Genomic DNA, 24,806 nt, shown 5'->3' with positions numbered 1-24,806 from the left:
AGCAAGCACTTGGGCAACACAAAGGTAAACTAAAATTAGGAGGTATTTGGAACCACTGTGGTCTCACCACAGTCTCTGCTGTGTACAGCTTTTAAGTGGTTCATTTGCCTTGTGATGGGGGAAGCAGCCATTTCAGCTCCCTTACAATGTGGGGATAGAAGGATCATTAGGTTCAGCATGCACTGCCCTGAAGATGCTGGTAGAAAGACAGGCAGTCCTATTAGAGAATTCTTCCTAGGTGCTGGAGATCACCCAGTTTTGAAATCTCAAATGTAAATGGTGGGCAGGGAAGGGAGGCCGGTGGGAATGGAGAGTGCAGGTCCATATACTTCCAGAGCAACTGTTGGCCCCTTGAAGTACCCATGAATGAGGATGTCCACTTGTGGTCTCTGTTTTACTTTTCTGGTCAGGAGCGTGACACAGAAAGAAGAAAAATGGGCACTCCAGGTCTCACTGCAGGTTATAGGTGCCTGGACAAGAACCCAAGGCTCCCTGAGGTCCATCCACTGCAGGATGTTATAGAAGAGCAACTGCAGGAGGGCTGACTGGAAAAGCACTGCAAAGCTTTTGCTGCAGAAAGGGTCTGTTTTATTATCTATAAAAATCTACACAAAGTCTCCCAGTGTATGTCTGTTTTTGATATCTTCCTGTCATCCTTCACACTACTAGTCCTCTTACACTGTTCTGGGAGGAATCAGCCTTGCCTGGAGGAGCTGGGAGAGGTGCCTCAGGAAACTGGAGCTGGGAAGGGCAGCAGAGAAGGAAGAAGCTCTGCAGCCTGCCTTTGAGCTGGAGGTGGATGTGAAGGTAGGAAGTATGAGCATTTCAAACCAAATCTAACCCACATTCCAAGTTACAGAACTGGAGGGTGGTTGGCTCCCTGGGGCCCCCCCACCCCCCCCCGCCCTTAATTGTTCCTATAGAACACAATCTGGAGTGGGAGAGGCTTGAACCTGGAGATCTGACTTCTTCCTTACTGAATAATTTTGGTGGTGGTGAGGTATGTTTGGGCCATACCTGGTGGTGTTCAGGTGGTGTTCCTGATTCTTTGCTCTGGCATGACTCCTGGCAGTGCCTGGAGTATGTGGTGCCAGAGATTCAAACTGGGATCCATGGGATACAAGGCAAGCACCCTAACCTCTATGCTATATCTGTGGCCCTAACATGAAAACCTGTTTCTTTGGTACACTGGGGTGTTTTTGGGTGACCTCTTCTAGCGTCCTCCTTGCCGTGCCCACCATCTCTACCATCTCATACTCTAGAAGCCCTGGGCAGCCACATCCGCACTCCACCAGCGCCTCCCTGTAAGCTCACTGTCTGGTAAAATATTCTAGATTCTTCAGAAGCTGATATCTCCAAACTCTATAGTATTAAAATCCCAGTAGGTGCACACCAGATTGGATGGGAATGTAATATAGGGGCCAACTAAGCTTGGTTAACAACAATACAGAAGGCTCAACTAGCAACAACAGCTTAGTGAACTGTCAGACAAGGACTTAATGTCCCCATGGTGAAGTATAACGATTTTCACAAATTTTCTTCTACTGAAGTCTTTCTGATAATTCATTTAGCCATTTAATGGTAACAAGCATTATAAAATAAATTATTTTGGGGCCTTCTATGAGAGCAGACTTGAAGGGTGGTTGGGAAAATTTGGACAATGGTCACAGGATTGGGGTTGGGATACTGAATGCCTATAACAAATGCATCATGAACAACTTTGTAAACCATGGTGTTAAAGTGGAAAAATATTTTTAAAAAATTATAACCATGGTGCTAAAGTGGGAAAATATTAAAAAAATTATATCAGTAATTAATTCACACACACAAAAACCTGTTTCTTTATCTACCAATGAGTACCTGTGGGCTTCCTCACCCCCATCGTCCTCCTCTGAAAGAATTTGGTGAAAGATTTGTTTGCACAGCATTTGGAATCCTAAAAGCTTGACAAATTACGAGCTGGACCTGAACCTTTCTGATCTGGCCCAATCTGCCAACCCCCAACCAGACTTCTCCAATGCAGGCCAATGTTTCCCTGCCAAGCCCTTTTCCCTTTCTCTGGCTCCAGCCAACTGCCATTCCTCAAAACCTGATTGAGGATTGATGACTGGGTAGGAGCCAGGATTTGTCAGAACCATAGCATGAATCGTGTGGCTCAAAACTATGTTTATTAATGCATGTCCTGTCTAAACTGTGTGTTTGGTTTACAGTATGATGCTGAAAATTCAATGCATGACTTCAATTAGGGGAGAATAATTGTGCAGGCATCCATTATGGTAAATATATAGATGCTTCCTGGTGGCCTATCACATGTGGGATTATGGACTAGCCCCGTTACTCAGCAGGCTGTCCAGGAGCTGGTAAAAGAGGGGTGCTTGCTGGCCTTCCTCTAAGGAAAGGTCTGTCCCCTGAGAAGCTTCTTCTTTTTTTTTTTTTTTGCTTTTTGGGTCACACCCGGCAATGCTCAGGGTTCACTCCTGGCTCTGCACTCAGGAACTACCCCTGGCAGTGCTCAGGGGACCATACGGGATGCTGGGAATCAAACCTGAGTTGGCTTCGTGCAAGGCAAACGCCCGACCCGCTGTGCTATCACTCCAGCCCCGAGAAGTTTCTTGAATGAGTTTATATCAACTATGATGTCATTTCCAAACTTCCCCAATGCTACAATGCTGTGCTGATAAAAATGAATACTATAAGACAAAAAGCTCACAATTCCCCTTAAAATACATACTAAAAATAAAACAAAAGTAGAATCAAAGTAGAATAATGTCCCCACCTAAGTCTATTATCTACATAGCAGGAAGTGGAGTCTTGCATCTGTTAAATAGCGAGTGTCCAGGCACAAAATGGTATCTCCACTCCAGTTCTACTCTGTTCCCTGTAGAGTCGAGGAAATTACACTGAATCCAAGGCACATTCTAAAACCAATTTCCTATGCGTGCGACTATGGGTTCAATCTGGGCAATCCCCGAAATGAAACAAAAACCAAGAAAAAAAAGCCATCTTCCTCTAGTGACTTAAAAGATTGTAAATAGGAACTTAAAAAAAAAACACAACAACCAAAAACAAAAACCCTTACTCCTCACCTCCTTAGCTTTACATCCTATTATTCTGGGTAACTGATATATGTGAAAACACTCTCAGTTTCAATTTAGCTAAGCCTCTGACTCACATGGAGCAGCTTTTAAATTGTTCTTACAATTCTTATCAATCAGCTGGGTCTGTGAAAAGGAAACAGGCATACGGAAACCTAATCACTTCTTCTGTGAAAAATCACCATGTCTCTCCAATCAGAGGAAGATCAGATCCCGGGAAGCCTCTGCTCCAGATTTCCACTGTTTCCTGGCTGTTTCATTTTAACCACAACATTGTTGAGCCAATCTATTATTTCATGAGTTTTCTGGGCAAGAGTGGGTGTTACTGATATGTGACTGAGGAGTCTGGTGGCAGAGAGCCACATCAGAAAAAAAAACACATACACACACAACCAAAAATGGATGTTGCAAGCAAGCTATTTGCACACAGGAAGATGCACTTTCTTGGCAAACTGCTCAGTCAGATATGCAATTATGGCAGTAGGCTAGACTCAAGGTACACATTTTCAGAAACAAATCATGGTATTTTTATTGGTTTGCTGTATTTTACCCATCATTAGAAAAGAATGGTATTGGAGTTCAACTTACAGAGAGAAATGAGGAAAACTAAAAATGAGCAGGAAGAAGACCATAAAGCTAACCTAGGCTGGTCTTTGGTGACTGCTTGTTATGGATAGTGAGTGTCTGTTTACTGTATTTCACCAGATCATTATTCTTGGGATAATTCATCTAACAAATTGCCATTGGGTACATTTTCCACCATCATCAACAACATTAACAAAATGTAGCCTTCAGGAGAGAAGTGTTATCAATGGAGGTATCAAAAGTACGTGTGTACTATCTGATCTCCCCTTTTGTCAGGTATAACATGAGTCCTTTTCTTTCAAGCTTCACTTAGTTGGATGCTGAGCTCATGAAATGTATGGAAATTAATCTGCAGAAGAGATTCACCCACTTCTAAATATTCTAGATCAATATTTCTCAAGATATTTTTGATAGGGGGCCTCCTTGCCCAACTGTTTGGCTTCCTAGGTCTCATGCCATTCATCAGAACGATTTTCATCTGTGACCCCTATGGAATATTCTGAGGGCACATGTGGGGTCATCTGACCATTGGCTGGGAAATACTGCTCTAGATGATTGCAATGTAGTTTCTTGGGTTGCAACTAGCTCTTGTTGTTCTGGCTTACTTAGCACCAAGGAAATATTTAGGACATACAATTAGCAAACAAATTTTCAAATAAACTACAAGATTAGTCTGGCCACATAGGTAGCTAAATAGATATGCACATGCAAACATGCCACCTACACACACAGTCTACTTATTGAGATTTATATTTTATATGATACAATGCACTTGTTTAAGTGCAGAATGTGCTTTTTGGCACAAAACTTTTTTTTTTCTTTTTCCTTCTTGGGTCACACCCGGCGATGCACAGGGGTCACTCCTGGATCTGCACTCAGGAATTACCCTGAGTAGTGCTCAGGGGACCATATGGGATGCTGGGAATCGAACCCGGGTCGGCTGCGTGCAAGGCAAACGCCCTATCTCTGTGCTATCACTCTAGGCCCTGGCACAAAACTTTCAGTTTTATAGATATCAAAGATATATTGAAGAACTCATAGTTCATCCTTTTTTATACCGCAGCTAAGAGAAACTGAGCCATTCCATCTGGGTCATCAGTGATATTGGGCAGATAAATACCCAGTTTGAAGGTGCTAATTAAAGCCAGTCCAGTGATTCAGCTAGTAAGAGTAGAATACCCTATTTTTTTTGGAAGTGGAACTAATGAGAGAGCAAATACTTTCCTTGTTGGACAGTGTACTAAGACCAGTTTGGGTTCCTGACATGTTCAAAATGTATGCCCATGTTCTGGTTGCAGATAAAGGGGGCGGTCTTTGAAACAATGTTAAGGAGGAGAGGGTTATGCCAAATGCAAGACCGAGAGTTTACTCCAGAGTAGAAATCTGAGGTGTTAAAGCAATTCCAATCCATTTAATGTCTGGATGCTGACAAATGCAATTTAGAAGTGACTTTTCAACTGCCTCCTCTAGCAACAAGAGTTATTATCACATTGATTTTTAATGAATGTTATGGAACTTTCTTGCTTTAATGAGTAGGCAGATACAAATGGTAAATAAAATAATGATTAAAGCAATTAAAAGAGGGAAAGTGAGAAATAAAATAATAACACTTCTAATGCTTTAGCCAAATAGGCAGGTTTTGCTGACTTACTAAAAAGATTCATTTATCTAGAGGTAAAAATGTTGAGAATATGAAGAAAACTGCCCTTTGGTAAGAAGAGCAAAGTCCATTAGTGGTGTTATTTGTTTAAAAATCTGTAGGCACCTGGTTCTCATTTGTCCTCTAGCTGAGAAACCAAAGACAACTTCTTTTTATTGCTTGTGGTCAAACAGCTAGTTCATTTCACCATGGGATGATCAAACGGCTAGCCTCCCCCTCTTGAGGAGTTTTGCCTTTCACTCTCAACTTGTTCAATCATCATTAACTCTGAAAAATGTCACATTCCATTTGTGCAATGAAAATTTCACCACCAGTGACCGTTTGGGGGAAGTTTTTGTAGGTGAGGCCCTAAATCTTGTAGAGCACCTCACACATTTTCAAGGTCATTTCCCTTGTTTCCTTGTTTAATGAGAGTTGTCTAAGATGCTGGAGTCTATATGTGGCCTGACATAGATGACTTTGAAGAAACCTCAGCGTGGGGGTATAGTTCTCTTGGCGTGAGGAAACGCAGACACATTATCTGAGATGTGTGCTATGACTGCACACCTCCCCTCTCTTGTTATATATTATGCATAACTAAACATTGTGTTTTTTTTATCCATTCACAACACAAGTCATTACCAGGAGCGCCTACTAAAGCAGACGCTGGATGCAGCCCACTGAAAACAGGGTCTCTATTCTGGGAAGCCAGCTTCCCTGGAGAAGCTGCAGCATCAATTTGGGGAGGTTCCAGAAAGTTTCTGGAAAGGAGAAACCGGCTTCTTTTTAACTTTTGCCACTAGGCTTGAGAAGTCTTCATCTCCTCTCGTAGTTAATTATATTTTTCCCCTCTGCAGAGAACTTCTGAAATGGAAATCCCAATATCTGTGGCATAGGGCCAACCCCCTGATGGGCACTCTAAAATATGAATTTCTGAAAGCCAATGTCAAGCAGCAAGACAGCTAAATTAAGAGGTCACTTGATCCAGTGTCTTAAAAAAGCATAGTCTATTGGGGCAAGTCAAATAAATTTTGTGCCATTTGGCAAGCAAGTCACAGTTAAAACACAGTGATGAGTCCTGATAAAATTTTCAAGGTCAAAACCAAGAGAAAGCATATACAGAACCCCCCAGAGCTTAAAGGCTGAAATGCAAACACACTATTTTAAGTCAGCTCAGAGCAGGGCTTCTCTTGTTCTAGCTCTAATTTAAGGCCAAACTTTTGCTGGCTAAATTAAGAGTCTATGCAGTTCTGGTTATGGGCACAGTATCTTTTGCCTTTCAGCTTACTCTAGCTCATAATATATCAGAAAGTTTGGTGTCCCAATATCCAGTTTTTGGAGGGGCACCTCTCCAGCGGTCGTTGGGGAATAAGGACATTCCCACAGATACTTGACCTGATGGTGTAGGTCAATGCTAGGGCCTGGAGATATAGTTTTGATTAACATCAGCATGCTGGAGGCCACCAGGGCTATATCTAGCAGTGCTTAGGGCTCAATATTTAAGTGACTGATAGAAGTTGGGAAAAAAGAGTAGGAAAGAATAATTCCATTCCAGCTCTTCCCTCTAATACAATATCGGACTCTGGGTCTAAGTAAGAATCCTGTTGTTCCCAAAAATATGAGTGAAAATGTCCTGCTATCTTTTTGTTTTCAGCCCACAACTGGCAGTGCGTTGCTAGGGGTCACTCCTGGTGGTGCTCAAGTGACCAAGTGGTGCAAGGATCAAACTTGGATCTCCTGTATGCAAAGCTCAAATCTCTTGAGCCATCCCTTTGGCTGTTCTGACATTTTATTTTTTTTAATTAATTAATTTTTTGATTAGTGAATCACTATGAGGGTACAGTTACAGATTTATACATTTTCGCGCTCGTGTTTCCCTCATACAATGTTCAAGAACCCATCCCTTCACCAGTGCCCATTCTCCACCACCAATAAACCCAGCATCCCTCCCACCCCCCATCCCATCTCCCCCCACCCCACCCTGCCTCTGTGGCAGGATATTCCCTTTTGTTCTCTCTCTTCAATTGGGTGTTGTGGTTTGCAATAGGGGTGTTGAGTGGCCATTGTGTTAAGTCTCTAGTCTACTTTCAGCACGCATCACCCTTCCCCCGAATGGCCTCCAACCATATTTTACTTGGTGTTTCCTTATCTATCTGAGCTGCCTTTTCCCCAGAATGTGAGGCCAGCTTCCAAGCCATGGAGTCAACTATCTGGTACTTATTTCTACTATTCTTGGGTGTTAGTCTCCTACTCTGTTATTTTATATTCCACAGATGAGTACAATCTTTCTATGTCTGTCTCTGTCTTTCTGACTCATTTCACTTAGCATGATACTTTCCATGTTTATCCACTTATATGCAAAGTTCATGACTTCATTTTTTCTAACAGTTGCATAGTATTTCATTGTATAGATGTACCAAAGTTTCTTTAACCAGTCATCTGTTCTAGGGAACTCGGTTTTTTTCCAGATTCTGGCTATTGTAAACAGTGCTGCGACGAACATATAAGTGCAGATATCATTTCGACTATACTTTTTGCTTCTCTGGGTGTTCTGCCATTTTAAATTAAATTAAAACTATGTTTGTGTTTTAGGTCATACCCATTGGCACTCAGAGCTTGCCTTGGCTCTGTGCTCAAGGATCACCCCTGGGAGGACTTGGGAAACAAATGGGGTGTCAGTGATTAAAACTGGGTTGACTGTGTGCAAGGCAAGCACCCTCCCCATAGCAGACAGGGGAAGGTCTTTCCTGCCATTTTAATATTTGTGTTGACAGCACTGATTTTAAGAAAAGAGATCCTAGGGGCTGGAGCGATAGCACAGCGGGTAGGGCGTTTGCCTTGCACGCGGCCGACCCGGGTTCGATTCCCAGCATCCCATATGGTCCCCTGAGCACGGCCAGGGGTAATTCCTGAGTGCAGAGCCAGGAGTGACCCCTGAGCATCGCGCTGGGTGTGACCCAAAAAGCAAAAAAAAAAAAAAAAAAAAAAAGAAAGAAAAGAGATCCTAATATAAATAGGTTATTAGCCAAAAAACAGCTGTGTTTAATTTCCCAGGATTCTTTTTTTTTTTTCTTTTTGGGTCACACCCAGTGATGCTCAGGGATTACTCCTGGCTTTGCACTCAGGAATTACTCCTGGCAGTGCTTGGGGGACCATATGGGATGCTGGGGATCGAACCCGGGTCGGCCGCATGCAAGGCAAGCACCCTACCCGCTGTGCTATCGCTCCGGCCCCCAGGATTCTTCCACCCACCCCCACTGAAACATTTGTGCCTATGTACCCAGTATTATTCTAAGTGCTTTATAAATATTAACTCATTTAACTCTTTATAGTAAATCCAAGAGGTTAAGTAACTTGCCTAAGGTTACAGAGCTGTTTAAACCCAGGGAGTCTAAGTATATAGTCTTTAAACAAGATTAATTATTTAATTTTTTTCCCATGAAGGACTCTCAGAATATACAACCTTCATGCCCATTATCAGTTGCTTCATGATGGGCATATGGTGTTCAAAGAGAAAAGTGTTTAATCTGTTTTCTCCATTTCACAAAAATCTATAAAATTCCCTTTTTCCCCCCATGCTGATTTCCCAACTCTTACCCCACCTCATGGAGGTTGCCTTTCTACCTGATGGTTTTTGAGTAAGTCGGTGAGGGACTTTGGTCTGTTCTCTCTCTCTCTCTCTCTCTCTCTCTCTCTCTCTCTCTCTCTCACACACACACACACACACACACACACACACACACACACAGAGTCACTACTACATTCCAGTGATGCTCCACAGGGTTTGGGATACTGGCACAGAAGCAGACATCACTTGCTCATTAGAGCTAAGTTTTCAGGACGTGCCCCAATTACTAACCTCCACTAATGGTCTGGGTTTGCGCTCCACTGCAAACCTATAGTGGCAGAGTTCACAGTAGCTGGTGTTTGAGGATGACAGCCAGTGCTCCAGGCAGCTCCGATGAATTGTCCCCAAGGTCCCAGTACATTCACATGGAGAAAGCAAGTCTTCTTGGCTGCTTCCCTCGTGGCAGATCCTGCACATGGGCCGGTCATTGAAGGGGCTGCAAAAGAAGGAGGGATGGCTGTAGGTCACTGGGCTGGAGACTAGGGCCATGTGCATGGTTCTCTGCTATGTCCTTTGGACCTTCACCACCAGGGGCAACTGTTCAATAAAAACCTGCTTTAAATTGGTATGTACACTGGCCTCGGTAGTGGAGTCAACTTGCCAGGGTTTTTGAGTATGAAATTTTGCCGAAATGGAGAAATGGGGGTGTATCGAAGCAGTCAGGTATGCCCAAAGCCAGAGTAAGTAAAAATAAAGAACAAGTTATATTTGACTTAAAAAGAGATATAGCTCAAGCAACTATCAATTGAAATTAAAAAGAAAAAAAATCCTAGTGTGGCCTGAGAGAGAGTATAGTGAGCGTGGTGCTTGCCTTGTATGCGGCTAACCTGGGTTCAATGTCTAGCACCCCATACACAGTCCCCTGAGCCTTGCCACTAATGATTCCTGAGCACAGAGACAGAAAGTAATCCCTGGGCCTACCAGATGTAGCCCAGAACAAAACAAACAAACAAACAAACAAACAAATCCTTTGTATAGGGGTGACCCAAAATCCAAGGGGAAAAACATCTGTGATTTCTTCTTAATAGGCTGTAGAGATAGTACAGGGCTTAAAGGAGTTTCCTTATATGTGTCTGATTCTGGTTTGAGTCCCAGCACAACAAATAGTCCCTCAAACATTGCTAGTACTGATCCCTGAGCACAGAGCAAGAAGTAAAGTCTTGAGCACTGCCAAGATTAGCCCCACAACAAAAAATAAAGCAAAAAAAAAATCCATCTTTGGGTGTTAGGTATGTGGCTCAAAAATAATCTTTCAGTATCAATATTGCTAACCACAATTCCCAAAAAGGGGAGGAGAGAGAGAAAGAGAAATAGAGGAGAATACAGAGAGAGAGAGAGAGAGAGAGAGAGAGAGAGAGAGAGAGAGAGAGAGAGAGAGAGAGAGAGAGAGAGAGAGAGAGAGAGAAGGAAAGCACCTACCATGGAAGCAGACGGGGTTGGGGGGTGATGAGAGGGAACCTGGGGACACTGGTGCTGGGAAATGTACACTGGTGGAGGGATGGGTGTTGGAATACTGTATGACTGGAATCCTATCATGAACAATGTTGTAATAGTCTACTCACAGTGATTCAATAAAAATGTTAAAAAATAAATGAATAAAGAATTTAAAATAGAAAACAAAGCACATATTTTACATATAAGAGGTCGTGGGATTCCCAGAAACCTCCCTCCACAAATCACTTTACTGGGGCTGAGTGTGTAGCTCAATGGTGCATATCACATGTAACTTGCATGTGTGAGGCCCTGGCTTCCATCCCTGAAATAAAAATCATATGCCAGAAATTGTTTTGAAATGATACCAACTGTAGTTCCGAGACATAGCAGGTCCTTTTATTGAACCAGGCCAGGTCATGGATCTATATCCAGAGGTAGCCTCCTTTCATTGCTTTTGTTCAATAAGGAGGGGAATGAACTGACTGTCAGTGAATCCTGAAGCTGTTGCACAGTACCAGAGCACAGAGCTGGGAGGCAAGGTGTGCCTTGGAGTTTTTCTGGGATGCTCTCTGGAATACCAAAGATGGCAGAGCAAGTAATGAGTGTGTCCTATGAAGGTTGCTTCAGTGTAGCACTCCACTTTTGGTTTGGAAAAGTCTCTCCTACACATTTCTTGAGGGGCACTGTGTAGGTCGGTCAGGCAGGTTTGGAAGCCCACCTGCCTGGCTTCAAGTACCAGTTTTGTTGCTTTCCAGCCACTTAACTTTGGGTAAATATCTAAATATCCTATTGTCTGTACTTTGCTCTCTTCATTTCAGTATGGACACAGTGAATGGTATCTTCCTCAGCTGTGACTGTGAAGATGAGAAGAGTCCAGGAACAAGGACCAGTATGGAGTAAATGTCTGGTTAATGCCATCTATTTGGCCTTGGACAAAAGTCAAGCCAGGGTAAATCAAATAATGTGGCCCTTATCACATAAAGTCTCTGTGTAAGATGGCCCCATTTCCCACTGGTCTGAGTCCTATGATGGGGCCTTTTCTATTGCTTGAGCTGTTCTCCATAAGTATTAGATGGTAATACTTATGGAGATATCTATATCGATATCTATCACTGATATCTCAATTTGAGAACCAGCTTCATTTCTTGTACCCCTGAACAGGACAGTGACCCAGACCCATCCCTCTATTTGACACTACTTTTGGTTCAAATAGAAAAATCTATGGAAACACTTATTTCTCAAAAACTTCTCTGGGGAGGATTCTGGGACGAATGCAGGCTAAAATGGGATTTAAAAGAGGAAGGATCCTTTCCCCACTTGCCAGCAAAAGACCCACATGTGTTCAGGGGCTGGGGGAAAAAAGCTGAAAGAATTGACTTCTTTCTTGTTATTCTTGGCATTGTTCACTCATATAAGACCACGTGTGCACAAAACTCCAAACTCTTCTGCTGGTTTGCATTACTTCCTGGTAGAAGGACTTGTGAAAATGCCCGCCCCCCCACCCCCCCACCCCCAAACACACACACTCACAGCTCTCAGTTATTTTAGCTCTGCAGCCTGTTTCTCTTGATGGAATGAGCTGTTTGATAGTTCAAGGATAAGGGATATACATGCAGTCCTTGTTCTCAGTTCCGGATAAGCAATGTGCTCATCACCATATTCCATGCCCTAACCAATTAGGTCTTGTTAGAAACTCTTAGGTGGAAAAATACATTGAATTCCCCCGTCCCCCCGCCATTTCTTTTCTTTCTATAATCTGCACAGGTTGAGAACTGACAGCATATGACAAAGTTTACAACAGGCAGGGGTGTGTCCCTATCCGAAGGCCACCCCATTCATGCTGTGGTGCAGCAGGCACCCCTGCTGCAGCTGTGTGCAGGAATGTATAATGACCCCTGAGGGGCTTATATGAATTGTAAGTGGTTAAGGTCTCACCGATGGACCCAATAAATCTGTGTCAGAAATGTTAGTGTCAGTGTTAGGATAGGGAAGTAGTTCTGTGGTTATATATTTGCTGAGTGTGTGTATAAGGTGCTGGGTTTAAACCCCAGCTGGAAATAAACTGGGGTTTATTTATTTATTTATTCCCAAAAGTTTGAGTGCCAATGTGAGGGGGCAAGTCCTATATTGCTACGTAGTTTATAGTTAGAGGGTAAAATCCCACTTGCCCATTCTGAGAGAATACTGGTGAAGCTAAGACGCAACTACCGGCTGGGTAGCATGTGGCTCTCAGTCCGCCATTGGGCAACAACAGGAGGCCCCCATGCCCCACCAAGGACCAAGTGCTGGCCCGGAGAAGCCCTCTTTGGATGACCAGAAAAGCACCTACCTTTGCTTTGGTTCATCACTCAAGGAAGATCACTCGTAGGGATTTTAACAATGATACTTCACAGAGCAGATGTGAATTAATGATCACGGTAAGGCCCAAGGGAAGCAGAGAAAGAAAAACCGAAGAGGCCCCCAAGTGGGATGTGCTAAAGAAGAGATTCTTCTGGAAGCAGCCCTGACAGGCCTGCCATCTGTGATGCACATTAGCAGGCTCAGCAGTAATGACCCTTCCGAAGTTAGCCTCACAAATCCAACAGCTTTGGCTCAGCCCTCTGAAAGCAGTTCCCTCCTTTCTTCTATTCTAACTAGGAGCTTCCTTTGTTAGTGCCCAGAGACAACAAGAATGTAATTACTGTAGCAATGTCAAAATAACACATGTAAAGCAAGCTACCCTGCTTCTTGTGGAACAGAATTCTTCCTGGACTGGCTCCTTGAAAGTGTGACTTTAAGTGGAAAACTCGAGAATGTGAATTTTAGCTTTATAACCCATTGCTATAGAAACAGCTACTACAAAACTTGTGGTCTTTCTTTTACCCAGGACTCCTCTCACCTGACACAAAGACTTGAGCGCTAATTACTACCCCATTAGCATTTTCCCTCTGACAAAGAGTCGTTTGGTTCAATTAAAGATTCAGTTCTTGAAACTGGGATTCTACCTCTGGGTGGCAAGAGTCCGCACTACTGTTGACAGCAGCTGCCCGTCCTTGGCTGAAACTTGCATGACATACTGTGGCTGCCCATTCACTAGGCTGCCACAATCCTCCACGGTCTTCACCACAGGCGCAGCCGAGCTGGTGCAGTCTGGCAGCACTTCGGGCAGGTGACTGCAGCGGCTGGTTGTCATGGTAACAGACAGCAATTACTCCGCTAATGGCTTCCACATTCATACAGGATTTCCATCTAAGAGAGATCAAAAAACAGTTTACTTGGACTGGGTGGTTAATAGACAAGGGAGAATTATAGGCCACCAACATCATCATGTCATTATTTAATATAAATAACAGGGGTAGTCTAAACGTGCCACATTATCTTGACACCGCTTAGCACGCCTGTGCGAGTGTAGGCACCCATGCACGCATGCACACACACACATACACACACACACAAAATAGTGGATGCAGTTCTAAACAAGACAGCTAGCATATCGGGGTACATAAACATTAAGGAGCCTTGCTCTCTAAGAAGGGCGGGAATGATGGCTCTGAAGCCAGATCTGACGAGAAGATAAGCAATTCTCCCGCTCAGGCCTGGAGAAGCAATAAGTCTTTGTTGACACTCTCTGAAACTTACTAGATTCATTATTAAAACCATTCCCAACTACTCTTTCTTGTAAGCAATTTATTCTCCAGCTTCATTTGGAGATACCAAGATTAAAAAAAGAGAACGGAAAAACAAAAATGATTTTGACCAGCAGTCCCCTCCAGAACACAATTTGCTAAATATGAATCATTCAATTCATGTATCACCTTTCTGACTTTTGCTATATCTGTGTCCGCTAATACAATTATCTACTTAGTCTGTCTTGAAAATAAACTTCCTTTCAAAAGTTAACCTGTTTTAGCCTTGCCTTAAGCAAAGTTATTCATGAAGCAATGAGCTTGCTGAGCTTGGCGTAGTTTTTTCTTAATAGGCATTATAATAAACACCTTAGCACTAAGTTTTTGACTGTTTGAGTACCATCTACAACCCAGGGACCCTGATCATCACAGAAACATACAGGACAACACAAGACAACATAAATGAGATCTCCATCACCCATTAAAAGGAATCCATTTTTAACAAGGGATTTGCCTCCCTGACATAGTCTATCATACAGACTTCAAGGAATTCTCATCCCAGTCCCTCTGGGATCATCATCTCAAATTCAAAACGTTCAGATCCAATGAAGTGAGGAAATAATAGTCTGCATGTCTATGGAAAAAATAGAGGCCATTGGAGAAACTAATAGGAGGAATGATTTAGTGTGTAAAGGTGAGATGACAGTTTCATGGGCCACATGGGCCGTTTCTACCCAGTGTGAGTTCCTGAGCTCCACACCGCCTGGGCTCATCGGGCAGCAGGATCGGTTGACAGCTGAGTTCATGTCAATAATCAGTCTGGGTGGTCAAGGCCACAAGTCTAAACAACCCCCTCTTCCAATCCCCAGAGATTTTCTGAATTCCTCAAAGGGTTGCTTTTTCCCAGATATATGTGATTCTACTTTGTACTTTCCCTGTGACTCCTGAAGGCCTGGAATTCAGGAACTTCCCAGTTTCTAGAACAATGTGCATCAAGTGGGTGTTCTGGGGAGGAAATGTTTCTAGATGAGTTGGAGCTAACTCTTTTCCTGCTCACAGTACATGGCAAGCCAGCTGTAAGAACAACTGGATACGAACAGGATCCTTTCCTGTGCTGAGGTGTCTGACTGGTCATGTTCCACATGCTCCCTTTCTTGTCCTCCTTGGTTATCACCAGTCCTCTCAGGGTTCATGGTCACCTGGCTTCTTCCTGGAGCCATTAAGTACCCAGTAATGTAGATAGAGCTGCAGGGGTAGCACAAGTCTGAGACCTGATGGGAGGCAGAGGCCTGACTGTCCCTTTTATGTCATGGCTGGGACTTTGGTGACAACAGACACTGAGTATTCATGAAATAGACAGCTGACAGAAGTTTGCTTCTTAAGAAGTTTGCTGTTCTTGCTTTGTTTTGTTTGGGTGTCACATCCAGTGGTGTTTAGGAATTAGTCCTGGCTCTGCACTCAGGAATCACTCCTAATGGGCTCTGGAGACCGTATGGGAGGCTGGGGACTGAACCAGGTTGGCCACATGCAAAGCACGTGCCCTACCTTTGTACTATCTCTTCAGTCCCATCTTTTATATTTTACACTGCAAGAAGCATACTTGTTATAAAAGGTCTGACAAGCACAAAGAAAACAATAAACTCACTCATAATTCCACCACTCAGAAAACCACCATAAACTGTACTGGATATCTTTTTAATTTCTTTTTTTGCAGAGTTATCAGGGGAGCTGATTTGTAGCTGAGGCCAGAGAGATCTATTTTATTTTTATTTTTAATTAAAAAAACTGAGTTATAGTGGCTTTCAGACCATGGAACAAAGGATCTTCAAAGAGTGTCTTCTAAAACTGTGTCTAATCCTTCTCTCCTGGCCTGCCCTCATAAAACCTCATTGACATGATTTTAAATTCTCACAGTCACAAAATGTAACTTCCTGGCACAGTTCTCTTGCTTCACAAGGCAACCATAGATTAAGAGCCAGGGGTGTGTTGGCAGCAAAAGCAGACACAGTGACCTTCTTGCTGCATGGAATCATTATGTCTGCTTGCACTCTAAGAGTCTATTTTTGGGTTTTGCATAACTCCAACTCAGAAGGCCAAATACTCCCTCCCTATACTTGATGGAACTGGAAGGAGGTGGGGAAGATGCACAGAGTGGGAAAATGAGATCGAGATTAGTCTACCTTTAGTGAAGGAAAACGTCATTCAGGCACTTAATGTCCTCAAGTTCATTCACTTATCACCTAGATTAATCCCTCATCAAAGGAAGTGGTTTGAAATGTCTGACCTAAATATGCAATAAAAAGTAGGGTTTATTATTTTTTCTATTCCTGTAATTTCACGTTTTGATGATATATAGCTAACTCTTGAGCAACAGGGATTTGATTTATGTCGGGACACTTCCATGTGGGTTTTTTTCCTGTGTGTGGGTTCTGCCTTCATGGCTTTAACTGGCAGCGAGGTGTGTGTGTGTGTGTGTGTGTGTGTGTGTGTGTGTGTGTGTGTGTGTGTGTGTGTGTAGTGGTGGGTGGTGGCATGGGGAGGGAAGTGGGTGCCCTTCTCCCCACCTTGTTCAGGGGGAAACTATAGTTTATTTTTTTCTCAAGGGTAAAATGCTATCAGCCATCTGATAACATCATTCTATTCGTGATGGATGATAGGCACCAAGCTGGGGCTATAGGGGAAAAAAACATTTCTGCCTGGCCTTACAGAAGCCTACATCCGACTTCTCACCTGATTGACATGCTAGTCTAATCCAGCACTCACCAAACAGTGCTCCAGCATAGCCAGTGAACGCCCATACCAGAATAATCTTGCAATGTGAATGTCCTTCCTATGCAGGTTTAGGAAGGACATTCACCCTCTTAATAGAGCACAATGCAAACTGAAAAACTGGGTGGGAGAAAATATACCCCTTTTAACAAGGTGGTGAGGGCTGAATTGGCTCCAGCCTCAGAGGGCTGAATCATTGACTCAAGTGGAGAAGAGAGAAAACACATTTACCCAATTCTACATCAAAAGGAAGCCCACGAGCCTCTCTGCAGGCAGGGACAGGAGTGGCCTTCAGGCTGTATGCACCAATTGGCAAGCACATGTGGCACCTGGGGCAGTGACAAATGGCCCACTGTATTTTCCTGTCTCATTCAGAGCCACCTGGGAAAACAGCAGGCTGCAGCAGGGGATGCTAGAAAGAGCTGAGCTGTTGGTTTTTCAGTCTAGCACATGGATCTTTCTGCAAAAATTCAAGCACCATTCAACTGTGTTCTTATCCAGACCACTGCCTCTTCAACCTTCAAGAATTCTGTTGTCTGTGACTTCTCAAGATAATGACACAATACTGGGAGAGAGTGGCATCAGTGTAAAAGAGACATTGTCCAATGGTGCTGGGAGAGTGGATGGGTTCTTTATAGGTTAGGCTTGACACCTTGTATAATTTCTTTCTCAGGGGAACAAGACATGATCTGGCCAAATTCAGTTGTGCACTGTGGGAAAGTGAGAATAGGTGGATAAGAGGGAGAGAGTCAAAAAGGATACAGGGTCTGAACAAAAGTCTGAGTAGATGATCATTAAAGTAAAAAGGCCAGTGTGTTAAATTGTCTACTAAATTGTCTACTAAAGGCTTGAACACTGGTTTTATAAAATCAAGCACCCAACCAGCCTGCCATGATAATATGATGTGTGTCTGAACAGACATAATTGGTAAATGAGTTCCACAGGCACAGAGCTGGCATCATGAGGATGTATCCAGCGGATGTGGGGAAAGTTGGGACTTGAACTCTGCTGACCTTGCAGTCCTCTTGCCTCAGCAGGCCTCACAACATCCATGAAGATCACGGAGTTACAGGGAGAAAGCTCTGTTCCCAGAGACATGACACCCAAATCTATGTTTTCCCCTCAAAACCCAGCACCTCACCAGAGTAAATGACTTAGTCTCCCAGACTTTGCTGAGATTTCCTGACTATTTCATATTTGGGTACTAGCTAGTATTTCCTGAACCAAACTTACCTGGTTATTAGTAAGGCCTAATATAAGACTACACACAATTGTGCTTTGCCAATGGGAAGGAGCATGAACAGAGAAAGTCACATTTTCTCACTACATTAACCTTAATGACTGTACTTTTTCTGTTCCGGGCTGCATTTTTTTTGGTCTGTTTTTTTGGGGGGGTCACACCTGGTGATGCTCAGGGGTCACTCCTGGCTCATGCACTCAGGAGTTACTCCTGGCTGTACTCAGGGGACCATATGGGATGCTGGGAATCGAACCCGGGTCGGTCGCATGCAAAGCAAACACCCTAGCCACTGTGCTATCACTCCAGCCCCCGAGGCTGCATTCTTGGTTCTGTCTTCTAAACCTGTATTCCCCTATGGCTGGTCAACTTTTGCCACACTGCACCTTTTGAATTATACTTAGTCTCAGGTAGCACTCCACCTCTTTTGGTTGTGGCATACAAAGTGGGGCTCTTCTTTGTATACCCTCTTCTCATTTTCCCTCACCCTCTGTCCTTCAAAGCTGCAAATAAAAGTCATTCTTTCAATGAAAGGTTGAATGAAGAGATAGTATCAAAAGCTGCAATTATGCTTAAGATATTTGGGTCTACTTGTTATAGCAGCAACCATTATCTTAGTTCATCTACTAGGTGACAAATACACTAGAGAATAAAAACATAACTGGCTTTTGCAGGCCTTCTATTAGAATATTTTTTTGTTCTCAATGCCAAGTTAACTCAAATCTTTTAAGATCTAGAACTAATCTAAAGTTAAATTACCCCGTGGGGAAGGAATCTAATATATTTGCATATACATTTGGTATAAAAATCACCCATAGGGCTTACTAGTGAAAAAAAAGTCTAAGAGCATGTGTGCCAATTGCACTAACTTGACCCTGTGAACTGCCCGAGCAGTGGTTTGAACAAGCACAGGCTTGGAGGGGCAATCTTGTGCAAACTGTGTCACCTCTACAACCAGATATAATCAACAAAGCTGATTTTAAAAAAGTAAATTCATTTATACATCCTTTCATCCATTAGAACAGGTATTTGTTTAGGAACAAGTACGTAATCCTAAGATGTTCCTAGTGATGCAGGGACCAGAGATTTACAGTATCTGCTTAAGTATCCTGCTTTACATTTTGTGTGTTCCCCACATTCTCTTTGGGGCTGTGGAAGTTGAAGAACTCTACTAGTCATATCCTTGCTAACTCAGGGGAAACTACCCGAGGCCCTAGATCTGGGGGAATGAGCCTGCAGAACTATGGGAAGGTTAGCAGCCTTTCTGTTCTCACTCAGTTGCGCCTCATTAATACTGGTCCAGGATTCTGAAGCCTAACCTTGGCTTTATTTGAACAAATCTGCTTCAAAAAGAATCTCTGTACACTCAGAGAGCAAGGTCTCCTCTAATGAGACCAGTGAATGGGAGAAACAAGTTGGTCGGTGATTGAAAAAGGAAAAAAATAGCAATAATGGCCTGTCCAGGAAGTCCTTTCCCCTCTGAGTTAGACTTTAAGATTTTGAATTCTAAGAACAGCCTCAGAAGAGGAATGTTCTTTGATAGAACATTTCCTCAGCTTCTCAGGCATGGTCTAACCAGACAGTGCACTGCATGGCTGATGAAGTGACTTAGAGTAGTATCCTAAATGTTCACAGTAAATGAAGGCAGGCAAGAAATCACACACTGACCTTCCTTGCCAATGAAAATGAAGCAAATGACTAATTTCAAAACTATTAACATGTAAAAGCAGCATATTTCTTTTGAGAACAGGGCATAAAGGCTCCCAAGGAGATTGCTGGGACATGATTACCAGCAACATTTAAGTTTTTCAAAAACATGCCAAGGAGGCTATTCACTGAGAGTGTGGAGCGGCAAAGTAGCTGCTTCATTAAACTTAAATAGCTGCAGCAGGGCTGTGCTTACAGAGCCACGCTACCAAATTATACATTTCTTCTCTAGATGCTTCACTGACCTCATTATATAGAGCGGAGAGTTTGTCATTCCAAATAAAGTGACCATCCAACTCTTTACAAACATGTCCATCAGGTGCTTGAAGCTGTAGAATGAAACACTCACTGGCCCAGTGAATTAAAAAAGCCATACACTTCTCTTTCTCTGTCTCTCTCTATCTTTCTGTCTCTCTGTCTCTGTCTCTGTCTCTGTCTCTCTCTCCCTCTCCCTAGTTCTACTTGCTGTTAACTCACAGAGCAGTGAAGTAGGTGACTAATTCTAAGTATGAAGGAGGTTTTAATTTGTAGGTAATGGCATTCTCTTGCAAAATGTGTAAATACCAACATCGAATCAAAGGATAGAACAAACAAAACCAAACCCAGACCAGCAAAGCTGGATGGGGAAAGAGCGTAACACAGTTCCAGGGCACTACTTGCAAGTCATATTCAGAGTTATTTCTTATTCATCTTATTAATTTTGGTTCTCAGTCACAAGAAGTATCAGACTAATTTTTTTCCATTTAAAATTACTATATTTTCTCTTCAGCCAGGTAAAATCCTCTACTTCTGCTGAAGGCAAATCAAATAACAATTATCATATTTATACAGATTTTCCCCCTCAAGGAGTACTCATGAAATTAGTTCAGAATTTGGAGGCTATTCATTTTTTCATTTAATTTTAATTATATAGATGAAAATGGCAATTAAAAATGCCACAACAACCCTGTGTGTTCAAAGACAGCCCTAGCTGAATCACACTTGTAAATAACAGTGGTTCTCCTGCATGTAGGAGCAGACTGGGGAGTGAGTTGAGAAGCAGAACTACAGGGATGAGTCTTAGGGGCTTAAAAGTTGAAATGTTAAGATTAAAAATAGAGGAAGCAGGCAAAATAGGATGAGATGTTTATGAGGAATTACTTGGAAATCAGAAATTATAATGGCATCTTAAAGGCTAAGGGAGACAGTACAAAGGACTGGAGCGCACAGACTTTGCACATAGGAGTCCTGGGTTTGATGCCTGGCACCACATGGTCCCTAGAGCACTGCTGGATGTGGCCTCCATCCAAAGTAGCATCTTCAAATAGTACTAAGGGTGCCCAGTGCCAAAGAGCTGCCTGTTCAACATAAAGGTATGACAAGTACAAATCACATATCTGACAACAGGGAAAACATTTTAGCTACAAATGAGAGCAAAGTATGCTCTGAGAACTGGAAGTTCCAGATCTGTCACAAGGCTTACAAACATTTTGAACCAGCATCCAAGTGAGTGAGTGAATGACTACCAATAAGAAAGTTGCTTTGAGATTCATTCCATTTGGGGTAGCATAAACAACTCTGGATACAGTTGTACTAATTTTCTTTTTCCTCCTGAGGTGCCAGGGATGAAACCCAGAATCTCAAGTACACCAGGCAAGTTTTCTACTGCAGAGCTATCTCTCTGGCCCTGTTTATTTATTTATTTATTTGGTGGTGGGGGGTGCACACATGGCTTTATGTTTGGGGGCTACTTACTTGTGATCTGAGTGACAATGCAGTATCAAGAATCAACCAAGGCTTCCTGCATGTAAAGCATGCCATAATGTACTGGCCCATGCTGCGCTGATTATTTTTTGTTTTGCTTTGTTTTTCTCCAGCTGCACCTGGTGGCGATTAGGGTTTACTGCTGGATCTGCACTCCGTGATTTACTTCTGGTGGGGCTCAGGGAACCATATGGGTGTCAGGGATTAAACCAGGGTTGGCTGCATGCAAGGCAAACGCCCTACCCGCTGTGCTATTGCTCCAGCCCCACTGATGTAATGACTTTTTTTAATACCTCCTGCACCCTAGAATAAACTCAGTTGCTTGCTTGTGTCTTCAGGCTTTCCCCTTCTGTGCTTTACCCAGACCTCAAGGCGGTTCCAACTTGTCCAAGCTCTGTATTGTGCCCAGTTGGAAGCTGCAGGTAGGGTGGGGGTGGGATAGGCTTCCCTGCAACACACTCACAGCTACACATAAAAACCCGGAGATTCTATTTATTTATTCTTAAAATGGGTCCAGGTCCAAAAGTCATCAAAATATACAAACAATGGACTAGAAGAGAAAGCATAGGGATTAAAGAACTCATGTTGCATCGGCTAAACCCTGTTTAATCCCCAGGACCACACTGTCTTCCATGCACTACTGGGAGTGATCCTGAGCACAGGGCCAGAAGTAGTCGTCATTCTGTGGATGAGGCCAACCCCAGGCTCCCTATATATATATATATATATATATATATATATATATATATATATATATATATATATATATGCACTAGATAAAAGCAACACTTAGTAGAGATCATGTTATCACTTAATTTCTTCACAATTGTATCTCCTGGATTTGACTAACCATGAAATTCATGAGGAATGTGCTTCTTCTTCCTTCTTACTTCAGTACAAAGCACTTAGAAATCCCTTCAAAGGAACCTCCAGGCATTCTTTTCGTCTAATCAGAGCACACACCCTCCTGCACTGCTCTTCTGACTGCCTGGCTCAGCTGACCAGGTGGCATGATTTTCTGCACTGGAACTCTACAGAGTTCCCACCTGGTGGATGTAGGCTTCATCTGGCTGGTTTTTCTAGTTTGAGCCCCAGAGTCCTGTCTCTCTTTCCCCCCAACCAGGGGAGAGTGTGGAAGCCTGTTAGAAAGCCCCAGGGCATCAGTTTACAGGGAGGGTAGGTCCCTACAGGAACATCCTAGGTTGTTTCTGCTAAAAAATGATGTGGAAGTTTCTTAACCTGAATAAGCCTGTTTGAAACAAAATAGCTTTATTCTGACACTGAGTGTCAGAATACTTGGTGATTGCAAGATGAAACTATGGATTATTATACAGAGGTCTACCTTTACTTTAAAATTTTCATCTGATGGTAGTTTCCATTTAGAACAGATAAAAAATTACACCATTAATAGCAATAGTGTGAGAATATTTTTCTATTTCCAAAGTCCTATTCATTTTCCATTCTCTAAGTGCTTAATAAATACAATGGGTCTTTACTGCCTTCCAGGGTGAAAATAACAGTTATACCCCCATGGAGCTCATTCATTTGCTTTATGGGCCAAAAAATCTCTAGTGTGTCACAAATGAACATAATGTTCCTGTGGACTATATTTTAGTCTTGAATCTCCAATTTCACTAATAAATGTGAAAAACACATGTAGCTAGATAAGTCCCTGGAGACCAGCCACTGTGGATGCTGAAGAAAGCAAGTTATTCCAGCTAAGATCAGCACTCACTTTCTCACCAGAGACTTATTTCTTTCCCAAAGTTCCCTCCAACTGCTTGACGTAAGGCAATGAAATTGCTTCTAGTTACTAACACACACACACATTCACGAAACTAGATTTTAAAAATAAAGGATAGTTAAAAGAAATAACAAAATAATTCCCCAATTCTGTCACCTGCAGATGATTTTTTTTCTAAGCACAGCTTCCACAGATCCTACCATCTCTAAGAGAGGACCGTTATTTTTTACTTAGGTTTTTATTGTTTTGTTTTGTTTTTGATTTTAGGGACATGGGTTGGGCCACACCTGGCAGTACTCAGGGACTACTCCTGGCTCTGTGCTTGGGGTAGGGGACCATATGAGGTATCGAAGTGGGGTTGGCTTCATGCAAAGCAAATGCCTTAGCCTCTGTACTATCACTCCATGTCTTCCTTATATTTTTCTCATAAAAACTTAAAATCTAGTAGAGAGCACTACAGTAAACCCACACAACCTCCATACCCCAATCTAACAGTTAAGATTTTGCCACACCTTTTTCACTTTTTCTCTCTTTTCCATCCTTCTTTCACTTCCTTCCATCCTATTAAGATTCTTTTTTTTTCCCTTCAAGAAATCCCAGCAATTATGCCACATTATCACTACACATTTGGGTGTGAATATCTAAAAATATGAACATTTCCTATATTGCCACAAAGCTATGCTTAACAAACTTAAAAATTCATTGGCATAATATAAAGCCCAAACTGGATTAAATTTTCTCCCTTTGTCTGAACAATCTTTGATGATCAGTTCGAAAAATTCAACAATTGAACAGTGTAATGTTTGGTTGTTAATGTCTCTGAAGTTCTTTCAGTTTCACCTTTTCATTGTTTTGCTGAAGAAACTCACATAAGGTTCCCCTTGAACCCTGTGTTTTATTATGTTCTTTGTTTTATTATGGTACCATGCAATTTGTTTTTCATCTCCTGTATTTTCTGGAAACTTAATAGTCAAAGTGATTAAGTTAGACTCTGAAGCAACACTGGTTCATAAGTGCAGAGACATGCATGCGTCTCATGACATCCTATGAGGAGGCACCTCTGTGGGGTTGTCTGTTTCACTTTTAGTGGGTTCAGATCATGGCAACCTGATTCCTACACTGAGAAGTTCCCCAGCAGTGTCTCTTTTTTTGTGCATATGTGTTGGAGGGTTCTAATGACACTGGGTGAATCATGTGGTGCTGGGGATCAAACTCAAGACTTCACATACATAGGCAAGGCAAATGCTCTATCACTTGAGCCCTGTTATTCGAAACCACCCTATCAAAATTTCTAAATGTCTGGTCACTGCTTACACCCAGAGATGACAGTTGCTTGAGTCAATGACTTCATGGGGGGCACAGATTTATTATCCCCTTCTAATTCTAATTTCCTGTCCATATTTAGTATTCTTAGATAAAGAATTTTCCTTCATAAAAAGAAGGAGATAGAAGGTAAAAGAGGCAAGGGTCAGGTGTTCCAGGAGCGTCAGTGGTGTAGAGTAATGGTATATGCACATAGCTAAACCACTGAGCCAAAAACACTGAAAGCACAAGACCCAAATTACAACAACTGAACTTAAAAATGAGCCTGTCAAGGAGCAGGCAGGGTGTGGGAGGGAA

General features: G+C 42.6%; 1 protein-coding gene across 1 annotated transcript in view; it reads right to left on the bottom strand.

The window, feature by feature from the left end:
• The window catches only part of MARCHF3 (membrane associated ring-CH-type finger 3), a 158,840-nt gene that overhangs the window by 33,279 nt on the left and 100,755 nt on the right, over nucleotides 1-24,806 (bottom strand). The window contains exons 2-3 of the mRNA XM_004609823.2: nucleotides 13,366-13,609; nucleotides 9,179-9,383 (exon numbers count right to left, since the gene is read on the bottom strand). Coding sequence (XP_004609880.1) covers nucleotides 9,179-9,383; nucleotides 13,366-13,553 — 393 coding nt within the window. The 5' untranslated portion in view covers nucleotides 13,554-13,609. The remainder of the gene's footprint in view (nucleotides 1-9,178; nucleotides 9,384-13,365; nucleotides 13,610-24,806) is intronic.

This window comes from Sorex araneus, chromosome 6 (genome assembly GCF_027595985.1).
Source record: "Sorex araneus isolate mSorAra2 chromosome 6, mSorAra2.pri, whole genome shotgun sequence".
NCBI classification, from domain to species: Eukaryota; Metazoa; Chordata; class Mammalia; order Eulipotyphla; family Soricidae; genus Sorex; species Sorex araneus.
Note: the sequence above shows the minus strand (reverse complement) of the source record. Positions and strands in the feature narration are given on the sequence as shown.